The 13,796-nt window shown below is 46.3% G+C and overlaps 1 protein-coding gene across 1 annotated transcript in view; it reads right to left on the bottom strand.

Annotated features, from left to right (window-relative positions):
* Positions 1 to 13,796, bottom strand: part of LOC138579989 (perforin-1-like) — a 61,111-nt gene that overhangs the window by 14,341 nt on the left and 32,974 nt on the right. The window contains exon 3 of the mRNA XM_069650219.1: positions 6,307 to 6,864. Within this exon, the coding sequence (XP_069506320.1) occupies positions 6,307 to 6,864 (558 nt within the window). The remainder of the gene's footprint in view (positions 1 to 6,306; positions 6,865 to 13,796) is intronic.

Raw genomic sequence — 13,796 nt, 5'->3', positions numbered from 1 at the left:
GAGGGCAGCTAGCGGTGGAATCACAGGTAAGCTGCTGCTATTAACGATGTCCTTTTGTTTTTCAGATGCTGTTCTTACGAGGTTCGCAGGTGCAGCTGAACACGATGAGCGTCACGTTGCAGGAATGCAAAGTAACACGAAGCGTGTCCTTCAAGTCGGGTGTGGTTTAAATAGCTTCAGAAAAGTAGTCCATGTAAAGTAGTTCCTAGGCTACCACACCCAAAACACTATACCGCATAGCTTGGTTCCAAGGGAACCATGCTATGTGGGTGCCTCCATGTTGGCTGGCACTGGAAATAAAGTAGTCCCAAAACACAAGTCCTCACGAAGTATGAGCCTGGCGCCAACAGCGCCAGGACTGGCCCCAAGAGGGCTTCAGCAAAGGATGCCTGAGTTTGTTTGGTGTGGCCAGGGTTTTTTTTTATATGGGTCGTGACAGGGGGTATCGCAAGGAGCAAAGTGAAGCTGGTAGGAAATGCAGTAGTGCACCTGTGGGTGAGGAGATCCAAGACTGATAAAGAAGGGAGAGGGGCCCGGATCGTTCTAGTGTTGGCTTAGGATCCTAAGGACAGACTGGACTGACTACATAGTGGAATGAGGGGAGAAACAGGTGCCACTGTGGGTGCACCGGGACATTCTCAGTCTCTCCTGATTTCAGTTCAAGAGAGTGTTTTACTGCATGCTGGAAGGGCTGTACGCAGTGGAGCATGGTTTGCTTCTCATTCATTCATGATTGGGGCAGCTACTATGGCAGCTGGACTGGGGTTTGGTGATAGTCAGATATTGGCGTGCGGAGGTGGAAATGCAATGCGTTCAGACGCTATGTTTCTCATCTGTTGAGTTAGATCTAATGCGGGGAGGAGGGTTGCGGCAGTAATATACATACCAGGCAGGACAGATTGCCTGGAGGCATTGTGATCTCGGTTTGGTCGATAACAAGTTGTTTTTATTCTTGTATTTAGGACATGGCAATGCAACAAGTGGCATAGTTTGTGGGGCATTTGTTTGCCAGAAGAGCCTTCCAGCTGGTGCAAGAGCAAGGTCCTGGTGGTATTGGCTTTAGCAGAGATGTGTAGGTATAGTGGATCAGCATCAATGGCTTCTGAGTGCATCAGTTGAGGGCAGACGTGGTCGGAGAGAAAAGCAGACGCTATCTGCCTCACCCTGATCTGGTGATCCTCCAAATTTGGGGCAACAACTTGTCTTTGGGGTGAAAGGAGTTAAGACAGGACTTGGTTTTGGCCTTTTCTGTATGTTTTGTTCTGGGGCTATCACTGTGTGGTCCCAGAGAATACCTCAGAATGCTGGGACAAAGGGGGGTGTCTACTCCCTCAGAATGTTTCGGCTTGCAAGTTGGCCCAGTTGTCATCTAGCCACTGGCACTTCAGAGTGGACCATGGACTTCTTGAAAGACTCTGACATGTTCCACCAAGACGGAGTGCACCTGTGGGAGCAGAGATCAAGGATGTTCTTACAGGACATGTTGGCATTCATTAATGTGGCATGGGATGGTGGAGTGCTCGGGCCGGTTTGTCTAGGTCCCTGTGGCTGTTGGTGGTGGTCTAATAAGATGGTATTTTACCCCTGTGGGGGCCTACTGCTTGGAGTCAGCCATTGAAGTGGACAAAGAGTCACTCACTGGAAGGCTTTGGGCCTGGGAACTGGGATCAGGAAGCATTCGGTTCAGGTCCAGAGTCCCGAGGGCATTTCAGGGATCCAGACCCACTCCCCATGACACACACTGTGGGATTGCAGATTGAAATGGACCACCTAGCTAAATTGTGAATAACGTGAAATTGCAATGTTTGAATACGATGTTCTTGGTGCGTTTTGCTGATAATAATCACTGCCTACTACTACATCCAAAAGAATCTCTATGTCAGTCTTCTTGGCATCCTTTGGCGCCTGCGCAGCCCATGGCAAAACTATTATGAAGTCTGTAACCATATCTCTTTCGAATTAACCCTGCAAACATCAATCACATCTGGAATAGTTTAAAACAACTTCGTACTCTAAATCCCTTCATAACCTCCCCGCCATAGTACCCAGGAACTCCAAATATTTTTTGTATAAATGGTCATTTTTTTCACAGATAAGGAGAGAAAAAAGTTGGCCCGATGCTCCAAGTGAGGGTCAATTGAGACCCATGTGTATGTATATACTTAGGTTTCTTCTTTGCCTAAAAAAGCCAGTTTTCTCGTCATCTAGTAACACATACTTTGTGGCCCTATCATACTGTTCCAACTGCATGCTAATCAGCTCTCTCCCTTTGTTGACTGCCGCTTGCATGCCCTAGTAGTAGATGGGACACCCTTTTCTCTTCAAGTACATTTTGACAGGTGGGAACGCCCTTTGTGTCTTTAGTCCCGCCCCCTTTTGATAGGCTTTTTATATGAATTTTAATATAAAAAATGTTTGATATCAAAATGTATATTTTTATAGGAAGTGTGTTTTGATATGTTTTGATATGAAAAGGGTATCATGTATATCAGTTTGCTATAAAGTTTATATTAAAATGATTTTAATATAAAGTTTATATTAAAATGTTTTGTAATGTGGGAGAGCGCATGTGCGCTGTTGTTTGGTCGAGGGCATAGTGAGTTGTGAGGAGTTAGCCGGCGAGATGTTGGTGATGATTTTATGACGTGGGAGTGGGTTGTGGCTGTGATGGTATGACGTCATGATGTTATGTAAAGCTGGCCTTTGATAAGCCTTTGAATACATTTATATACATGTTATATTATTTCTATATTTAAAATAAAAAAATAAAAAATTGCTATAAAAAATTTGCTTTGATATCAAAAAAGGTTTGATATAAAAAATATGTTATATAAACTTTTTTAAAATTTGATATAAAATTTGTTTTTTATATCAAACATTTTGGTTTTCAGATTTTTTAAATATTAAAATATCAGATTTTTTTATATCAAATTAAATGTTTTGGATATCACTTTTTATATCAAAATTTAAAAATGTGATTAGAAATGTGATATCAAATGTTTTTTTATATCAAAATAAAAAAGTTTATATAAAAATGTTAGACATTTGTATATCAACATTTTAAAAAAATGATATCTAAATTATGTCACTTTTTTATATAAAAATAAAAAAAATTGATATAAAAATTATATCGATTTTTTTCAATATCTAGATCAAGCAGCACCGCTTCTGAGGCACTGAGTCATAAGTGGGGTGTATTTGGATCCTAAACAAAGGGTATGTGTGGGCTCTCTTAAGTGGGGTAAGGAACTCCCTATATATCGGTACACAATGAGGGACTTGAGAGAGAAGCACCATCAAACAAGACTGTCGCTGGAGGTGAAAGATGACTTGAGGGTGTGAGTGGCATTTTTGGCAGACTTTGATGGGTCGTGGGTATGCCTGTGTAGGTATAAAACAGCACACTGGGGCTTTTATGGATGCAGACGGGAGCCTGGGCTTTGGGGTGATTCTGGGTACAAAGTGGTGCATGGCACATTGAGTGGTACAGTGGTCTTGTGTGAGCTTTGTGTGAAACCTAACATTCCTTAAACTGTTCCCCACTGTAGTAGCTTTGACAGGTTTTATGTGATTTTACCGAAAACATTTGTTTCAAAGGATTTTTTACCGAACAAATCCATCAGAAAAAACACAGAACTTTTCATTTTAATTTATTTGGGGGGTTCCTCCTCCCAACCCGCCTGTTTCCCTATGTTTTTAACTCCACCCTAACCCCTCCCCACTGGTTTAACCCCTTACCCCACTCCCATATATGTATTTTCTTTTAATCAATGTTTTCTCGATCGATTTTGTTTCGGTAAAAAATCAATTGAAAAAAGTGTTTTTGGTAAAATCACTGGATACCCTTTGACAGTGTGGCAGAAGGAGTTGCAAAATAGGAGCGTGGCTTTCTTCTCTGATAGCATGTACATAGCTCAAGCCATTACCAATCACAGGGCATCATGCCATCTGCAGTGGTCGAAGTGTACGAAAATAAGTAGTGGAACTATACAACCTACTGGCCTACACCGCTCCCCACAAACACCATCACCACGCCCCCTCCCATGCACGATACAAACCCCAGAACACATGTGCCTGTTGTTTAAGGGAACGTCCAGTGCATTGCATTGAAAGTGCAAGCTTCAACTTATTCCTACACTTTTATTTGAAAATGAAACCATTCCGGAATGGTTTTTTTTTTAAAATAGAAGTATAGGAACGGTAAAGCGTAATTAAAAGAAGTAGAGGAGCACCGCTCCCGACAGCTCCCGCCCACTTCGACCACCGGCCCTCTGGCCCTTAGGCTATTTAAGAAGCGTGAGTTGTCATGCTTGGTGGTGGATGTAAGGTTTATTAAAAATCATCTAATTGATATAAAATCTGGCATGCACTATCTCTGGCATTTCTTCCAGGCTATTCTATCACCAGACAAATTGATATAAAAATTATATCCGTTTGTTAATATCAAGATCAAAAAATGTGATATCTAAATGATTTGATATCAAAATCACATCGGATTTATAGAAAGGATGTATAGAAACAGATCAGCAGTGGGGTGAGCATGTGTCCAGAGTTGATTAAGAGAGTGGCAGGTTGGAAAAGGATTGTTATAAGATGTATGTGAGGCTGAACAAGGTTTGAATATTGTGCCTCCCTTCACCGGAGCGAGGAGGAACATAAGATCAGTTTGGGTGGTTTCCCACTCGTTTGTGATGAGGGCCAAACCGAAATGGACAGGCCCGAGAGAGGAAATCACGGCACAAGCATTCAAGGTCCAGTGGTGGGGAAAACCAGGTATGAGATGGGCGCAACTGGAGGAGTGTCTTGACACTTTGTCACAGATGCATGGCAAACCGGAGGTGCTGATAGTACACCTAGTGGGCAATGACCGAACCAGCCAAGGGAGGGGGATGCTATTAAGAGGCATGCTGGGAATTTTGCAGAACCTGGGGGCCCGCCCGGGGGACAGAGATTTTATGGTCGGAAATAATACAGAGAATAGTATGGAGAGGGTCGGTTTCACACCAGGCAGTCAGAAAATCCCCAAAACAACTGAAGAAAGTGATGGCACAGTTTTGCAAGGAAATGGGTTCCACACAGATACGCTATGGGCTGATTAACTTACAGACACCAGAGTATTATGAAGAAGATGGGGTGCACCTTTCCAAGAAGGGCATGGATTTTATTTAATGGAAGTTAACTATCAAGTTGGTGGAGTTGTGATATGGAGCATCATAGGGGAGCCAAAGAAGGGCGTGGACTCCTCTGTGACATGGCCATATGCAAACAACCAGTTGGACTTAAAAGACTGTGGGCCTCATTGCACGGAATGCGGTAAGGGTTTACCGTTACCGGGAAGGGTACCGGTACCGGTAAACCCTTACCGCCTTACTACGAGGTCCCTTTGCGGTGCCCGACCTCAACGGCTGGTTTTACCAGCCGTTAAGGAACGGGCCTGCAAAGGGACCTTGGAGGCAATTACGGTACCGCAATTTGCGGTACTGTAATTGCTGCCTTCCCCATTCCCATTGAGCCCTATGGGGGCTCAAATAGGAATGGGGAAGTGCCATGGTGAATGGGGAATTACCACCCCCACACACTTTGGAATGTGGCAGTAATTCCGCCATTCACCACGGCGGACTCGGTACGGTACCGGCGGCAACCATGGCGCTAATCGCGCCATGGTTACCGCCTACCGTGTAATGAGGCCCTGTGTCGTGAGCTTGGCAGTAACCAGGAGGGGTTTGTGGGCCTCCCTCGGAAGTCCAGCAGCCAGGAGGCTTTAATAAAGGAGTAAAGCTCAGCTTCCCCGTCAGGAACATCGATCCTCCAGCCCAGGATCTTCTGCAAGGGTAGGCAGACCAATGAGACTTTCGGTTGGGGAGCTTTGGCCTAATGAAATATGGAGATGATTGCTTCGAGGGGCAAGTACGAACATTTTGATTTAGTCGGCTGTTCGCTGCATGAGGAGAAAAGTATTTTTTATTGCAAATATAATGTTTTGAACCAAGGAGTATTAGTTTAACCAAAGTGTGATTTTCCAGTGCTGACAATCAGGAAGTAGAACTGAATATAGTTTGATTGGTGTGCATGTAATAAACGTGCAGCCTTTTAAGCCACAAAAAATAAGCTGGCCCTGGACATTTGTTATCATGCTAAAACGGTTATGTTGCAGGTATTGGTAGTAATACATGGTTACCAGAAAAGTAAGGGGGGATGTATGAACCAAGAAGTGGCCAAGTGCCATGGTTATGGATATCGCTTTAGTGTGATACCTCCATCTTGGAGACTTGGTGTTAAAGATATTTTATATCTTGACATATTCACCTGTAGAGTTTGCAGAACACCTCTTGGCTGGAGTAGCTGTACTTGTCTCTCGTGCTGCGCTCCATGGCAAACTCAGAAAGCTTTGAATGTGAGCCAGCTGTCACCAAGCCGACCGACAATCCCGGCGTGGGCATCACCTCGAGTCCGAGGCGCCAGTCATTCTCGATGTTGCTGCTGGTAGAGTTGGCAAAGGACAGGCTGGACTCGTGGACTGTGCTGGCAACCTCGAGGGAGCAGCTGACCTCCACACGCCAGTCCACCATGTTCAGTGGCAATTTCTGCTCTTGGTTGCCGAACTGCGAATTCTTGCAGAGAGTGCAAGTCCCATTGCTGGTCAGAAAGCTCTCCATGTCTATGACGTATGCAGCTTTTCTCTGCATGGTTGTGATGTCGAACCCTTCCCCTCCCAAGTTGTGACCAGGAACAAAATCTACCGTCCTGCACCGTTCAGCCGTGCCTTCGGAGTACTGAACATGAACTGCTCGGCTGAGGAGGAAAGGCATGAGACCACAAGCCCACGCAAGGAACATTCCTCGGAAAAACATCATGGCGTCCAGCCTAGGATAAAAAGAGAACAACAAATAATAGCGCAGCTTTCCATGAACACATGTGCTCCTAAGGAGTAACTGCCCTGTCTAACACACAGCTACCCAACACATCTGTAACATGCAATAGGATGAGCTCTGCTCTTGATAGCCCAAACACTCACACTTGAATAATCAGAGCAGTTCTGTCATAAACTAAACACTGAACTATTGTGCAACTCGAGGATAGACTGCTCCCGGGCACACACTGCCCCCTTGTGCAGGATGAGATATATGTCTGGTGTCACCTGTTCCTATTTCTGGAAGGGGCCATTTTGGTTTGTAGTTTTTTTTAGGGGAAGTGTGCATGGCACCAGATGTCCTTAAAAAACTATTATCGCTCTGAAGGAAGGCTGTGGGTAATAATAGCTTTTTGGTACATTTTATGGGGCCGTCTTCACCTTAATGGCTCTGATCCCTCAGCCAGGGCCTCCGCACCCACCCCTCCTCATTGTAAATTTGTAAATGAAAATAAGGACTATGTTAAAAAACAAAATCTGTGTGACATATTTCAATTGTTTTGAAAGAAATCATAGATTTTGGTAGCTAACTGGTGCTTTGTTTGTGCTTTTCTCGGAATACAAATGTCCCGATTACCAGGTAAGCAGCTTTTTTCTACTTTTCCTGCATGAAGATGTGAGGGGTAGCTCTTTGTACGTGATGGTTCATTTGAATAACCATTGTTTTTCACAGGACCTTAACTTTTAGCGTTTAGGAGATAATAACTGCATTGGGGTGTTTTTATACAGAATGCACATGCAAAGCAGCAGTTAACTCCCCTTGGTCTGGGGGGCTTCTGCAGCAGCACTCTGGAGAGGGACTTGGCATGAATGGTATCCACACAATTGAATGGCTCCTTGTGGCTTTGGTCCTTTTTCTCAGGGCCAAAGAGAAACGATTCTCTCTGGGTGTAGTTTCCTCGGTCCTGGACGCTGGTGAGGGGATTCTGGACGAGGAATTCCTGCTTCTGGAGTTCCTTGAAGGTGCTCACAGAGTTTTGGCCTGATTCATTCTCTGGAAGATGAGTGTTAGGACTGATTTTCTATACTCTGGTCTGTTGGACAGATGTATAGAAGGCCAACCTATATTGTGACGACAACTCTGGGGAGCTGTAGCCAAACCAGTTCAAGGTAGCAGTGACAAGGGTCTAGGCTCAAGAGATGGTGAGCTTGTAAATGGTCCACAATGAGTGCACACACTGGGAATCACACATTACACTTAGCCAGTATGTATAGAAATACAGTTAATTATTCCTGGTCAAATATCACTGTGAAAAATTACTACTAACAGGTAGAAGTATCACACAACACTAACAATAGATTACATATATACAGTCACTGATGTAGGGCATAAGACAAATCAAACCTCTGTAAAAGAAAGCGCAGAATAGGTTATCTACTACAGGGCCACAGAGAGGTAACCCTAACTTCAAAAAGTCCTTCCCTAAGTTGTCTGAAGCCTTATGCCCCAAAAGTTCAGGAAAGTTCTGATACAGTTTGTGATGCAGGGACAATAAAGGTAGGGTCTCCGGGGTCCAATGAAGTTTCAAGAGTTAGAGGTCAGTGGGCCTCATTACAAGGTAGGAGGTAGCCATGGTGCTATTAGCACCATGGCTACCCCCTTACTGCATTCCGGGTCCGGGTTCCAGAAATAGGGACTTACCGGGTCATTCCAACCTTGGAGGACCCGGTAAATCCCCATTCCGGGAACCATTCCCCATTCCCATTCGAGCCCCCATAGGGCTCAATGGGAATGGGGATGGAGCTAATAATGGTACCGCAATTTGCGGTACCGTTATTAGCTCTGAAGTCCCTTAACGGGTCCCATCCATGACGCCTGGTAAAACCAGGCATTAAGGAAGGGACCCGCTAAGGGACCTCGGAATAGGGTGGTAAGGGATTACCGGCACCGGTGTCCTTACCGGTGCCGGTAATCCCTTACCACCTACCTCGTAATGAGGCCTGGTGTATTCTAACTAATAGAAATGTCCCCAATGTTCAGAATGCTTGCACTAGCAAGCTACAGTAAAACCAAAGTATAGTAAAAGTTTTATTGAAGTTAGGAAAACTTTTAAAGGGAGTTTAAGGGCAGGTAGGAACCTCTGTAACTTACCCCCGTACTCCCATTCTTCCCAAGACTTGGCAGGTCAATGTAAGAAGGTCTTAGGTTGCTTTTCCCGCCATCAACCTCATGACTTGATTCGCAGGGGTTGCAGGTTCCAGCTGATCTCTGGTCAGTGTCTTTCGCTGGTGCAAGGACTCTCCGAGGAATGCAGAAAAGCATGATGCAGGACCCCTCTGAGGACTAGACTCAGTGCAGGTAAGCTGTTTTGGATGGTCACTGCAGCACAGCGATGCAAAGGACCTCACTTGTCACAGTCAGACTTTCCCTCCTATCTCGGGCCCCCTTGACTCTAGGACTCTGAAATTCCGCTGAGGTAAGTCTTGCAGGACAAGCTGAGGACCCCCAAAGTTCCAGGCCTCAAATCGGAATTGCAATTTCAGGAAGCATGATAGCCCAAACTCAGAGCTGGTCAGGCACGGTCCCGGGACACTTCCAAAGGCTCTTCTCAGGGTTCCGGGCAGAAGTCGGGAATGGATGTTCCCTCCACTCCAACTGCTGCAGATCGACAGCAAGACAGGGCTCTTCCAGGACAGCATCAAAAGATGGTTGCCAGGCCTCCTTCAGACAGGTCATGGGTCTCCTCACTGGTCTCACAGCTGGACAGGTCTTGGCTCCTTTGGGTTTCTCCAGGATCTCTCTAGAGTGGGTGCAAGGGTCCTCTTCTTAACCCAAAAGCCAGGTAAGAGCTGAAACTCCCACTGGCCAATAGTAGAACTAGCCCCCACACACACCCCAGCAGTGGTCCAATCAGGACCACTGGCAGGAACACTCATGCCTCTCACGCAGGACACACTAAAACCAGTTTGTGGATTGGGACCAGACAGTCCCAGCAAACATCCTGCCAGCAAAAACACACATAGCCCCTCCAGTAGACTGCCAAAAGCCTCTGCTTTCCCGGGCAATGGAAGTCCATATAAGGATTTTCCTGGCCTCACAGGCCAGGAGAAGGCTGAAAGATAAGATGTTCAGGCTGGTCTTCCCCTTTTGGGATGGGACCAAGCCTGATTTGCATATGGTTTTTCCCCTTTTGTAATGGCTTGGTGTAGCGAAGAACAATGGTCTGGAGGGTTGCCCAGAGCAAGGCCAGAGGTTAAGATTCATTCTAACCTTCCAGCCATCACCTCTTTTGTTTTGCATAAGTCACCCTGACTGGGAAGGGTTTGGTCAGACGTGCATCCCGTGCCTGCTGAGCCTAGAGACCCAAGCTTCTCCTCATTGATGAGGCCCAACAAAGCCGAAACATGTTTGGGGATGCTTGTGGTCTCATGCAGAAGGGATGTGACCAAGCAGTTCGGGCTGAACTGCCCCTTTTTGGGTGGGACCAAGCCTGATTTGCATATGGTTTTTCCCCATTTGTAATGGCTTGGCAGGTGAAGAACGATGGTCTCTAGGGTTGCATAGAGCAATGCCAGAGGTTAAGATTTATACTAAACCTTCCAGCCATCATCCTTTTTTTTTGCTAAATGACGAGATGACCAAAGGCCAAGCCAAAAACCTTGTGGCATGGCCATGTTTGGTCACTAGCCACGGTTAGTAGTTTTCACGGTTTATGGTTTTCGTTTTAGCCTTAATGCGTTTAGTAGCCAGTAAACGCATTAAGGCTAAAACGAAAAGCATAAAAAAATGGTAAAAAGTCACTGCTGCCACCAGTGTGTCCATTTAGCATACCTAGAGTAACCAAAAGTCCTTTGAGTGTTAGTCTAGGGCAAAACAAAAAGTGGACCCCATTGTACTGCATTGTAAGATGCATTGTAAAATGATAAAAAGTTACCACAAGTGATAAGGTACTACAGGATAGTAACAAAATCGCAAGACTAAGGAAATCTTTCCCAACAACGATGCACTCAATAATGTTCAGGGACCCCCAGGCATTGGGATTCTGCAGCATAGGAAAGTTGCAGCAAGTCGGGGGATGAGCCAAAATGAGCAGGTCTCTAGGTTAGTTGGTCCCACCAGCCCAAGGGAGGAAGTCGTCCTTCACGGATCTTCCCTGTTGAAATGAAAATGGGGCCAGCACAGCTGCAAGGCTTCACTGATGCTTCCGCAGTCCTGTAATGTGCTGCTAGCATCTCTGCTTGTCCGCTTCATCAGGTATGATATTCCAGTGTTCGACTCTGCCTGTAGTCCCAGAAGCCTCTGCTTTTATTCAAAATCCCATTCATTCACAGCCCTACCGCTGTCAATCACATAGGGGGGGGCTATCCTCTAGGGCAGCCATCAGCCCAGTTGGAACTGGTTTCAGTCAGGCGTGCCTACAAACAAAGGTCAGTGAGGTTTTGGGCTCCTCCGTCACTTCCTGCCTTTCCAGACACACTGAAGCCTGGGCGGGCTTCATGGCTGAAACCGGCCAAAGGCAAAACAAACAAAGGACCTAAACCTAGTTAAAACAACAGAGTAAAAGCCCAGATGGAACTAACAAACAAGAAATAGCAAAAAAAGTAGTCAGACCAGACTAGGCCCCTAGTTTGCTGATGATTACGAGTCCATTTTGCATGAGTCCTTCTCACCCGTCTACAACCTTACTGTCTGGAAGAGATCGCAAAGGGGTGGAGGACTTGCGATACTACACAAACACCAATTCCCACTAATAATTAAGGACACCTCAACCAACACCACAGACTACGAATCCCTCATGGTAAAATCCAACTCTCACCCTCAACCTCGCACAGCTTCCTACTCATCTACAAGACCCCCTGGCTACAACAAAAACTTTGCAAACACACTTTGAAGTCATAATCACCCAAGATCTAGCAAACTCCCTCCTCAACTCTCTCTCTCTCTACACTTTCCCTCTAGGATGGACCTCAGCGATCGAAATCTTCGACCTCTGGCTTTCAAATGCCCTTACACCCCTCACTTCAACAAAACGGACCTCTCAGAGATCAGGACCCACACCCAGGTGGTTCACCGCCAATATCAAATCACTAGAAACCTACAAGCACCGCCTGGAATGGACCTGGAGAACCACCCCTATGGCCCACAACAAAACCGCCCTAGCAAGAAAATCCAGAGCATACAGACTGGAAATCAGAAAAACCAATAAAACATTCTATGGGAACAGAATCCTAAATGCTCGAAACCCAAGCAAGGAACTGCATAGGATCATTTCTGAATTCAAGTCCCCCGCCTGCTCAAGCCACCCTCCACCCATCTCCCAAGCCCTATGTGACACCATATCATTATACTTCCACAATGTTGCTATTGACAGACACTCTGCCAACATCTCTAAATTGGAATACATGCCCCCGCCCCCTACCCGCCCACAGGCTGACCTTTGTCAAAACTCCCCCTCGATACAAACCTTCGACTCTTTCTCCCCCATTTCAGATGAGGAGTTCCACTTGCTCGTAGCAGAAAGGCACCCTTCAGGCTCCCCTGAGGAACCCTGGCCAGCCACACTCCTCAAAAGCATCCTAGCCTCAACCTGTGCAGGTAGTATCGCATGCTCAATCCTCAACCACTCACTCACATCACAATCCTTCCCGGAAGCCCATAAAACCTCCTACATCAAACCCATCCTCAAGAAAATGACACTCAGAACTACTGGCCAATCGCCAACACACACTTCATGGCCAAACTCATGGACCGCACAGCATACAAGCAGCTTGGTCTATTCACTGACGCCAACAACCTCCTTGACCCTGCGCAATCGGGCTTCAGGCTGCTCAGAGGAGCAGAATCCTCCCTAGTCTCCATCTGGGATGACCTGACGCTGTACTCATCCTCCTTGACCTCTCTGCAGCCTTCGATACCGTTGATCACAGTATCCTACTAGACAGGCTACGAACACTAGGAATCAAAAACACAGCCCTCTCATGGATCTCCTCTTTCAGCTCAAATTGCTCTGAAGTGGGAGAATGGAAGAAAAGGCTCCCACCAATCCCCTCTCTCCCTTGGCCTAGACGATCGCGGCGCAGGCACCTGCCACAAGAATAGTTTGCCCATCTACCAGACGACCAAATACCCTGGTACAAGAACATACGGATGTGTCCCCCCGCATGCCCACCCGCGTGCCCGCCAGCCTGCCATACCCTTGCCGATGCCTGCGGCATCGAAGGACTCGACTGAATCATCCAGCACTAACTCAACACATCGTTAGAGATGCCATGACGGTCTAGCCAACAGTCAGAATACCCGTGCAACATACACCCTGGACACTCCCACACCAATCCACACGAAGAACATACTCAGTGCTACGACATAGGTGACAGACACACCCACAGACGCGCATCTTTATTATTTTTCACATAGGCCTCTCAAAATGCAGAAACGCCAGACACACAATGAACGCATCTGAAAAAGTTTGCTCACGCTTCTCCTAAAACCATGCGCAATAATGAAAAGTATAATGAAGACACGATACTGGAGATAAAGCAATATGATACCATAACCTAAAGCGCCTGTGTATCAGATGGCTCCACTTATACACCAGGCCCAAGTAGGCCTCAAGCAAGAGTCCCTTGAGCATCGAATGAGCCAGAGTTCAGATGCTGATCCCGCAGAATGAGCCCGGCGAAAGCAGACAGTCAAGGGCACAATGTTGCTAATTCGCATGCCACAAGCCGACGCCAAGGTCACACCTGCAATCAAGCCAGGCATACAGTGGAAAAAAAAACAATATTAATCGTGCAGAATTCTGCCTTAACCACGGTCCCACCTCACGTGATCAAGCCAAATCTGACAGGGTGCCAGGCCCGGGAGGAGGGAGACGTCTGGATTCCCCGCTTCAAGACTCAGGCAGATACTATTAAGCGTCTCGAAGGACATCTGCAGCTGTGGGAG

This window comes from Ambystoma mexicanum, chromosome 3p (genome assembly GCF_040938575.1).
Source record: "Ambystoma mexicanum isolate Mex_15411 chromosome 3p, UKY_AmexF1_1, whole genome shotgun sequence".
In the NCBI taxonomy this organism is placed as follows: domain Eukaryota; kingdom Metazoa; phylum Chordata; class Amphibia; order Caudata; family Ambystomatidae; genus Ambystoma; species Ambystoma mexicanum.
The sequence above is the reverse complement of the archived record's forward strand: the minus strand, read 5'-3'. Positions and strand labels throughout refer to the sequence as shown.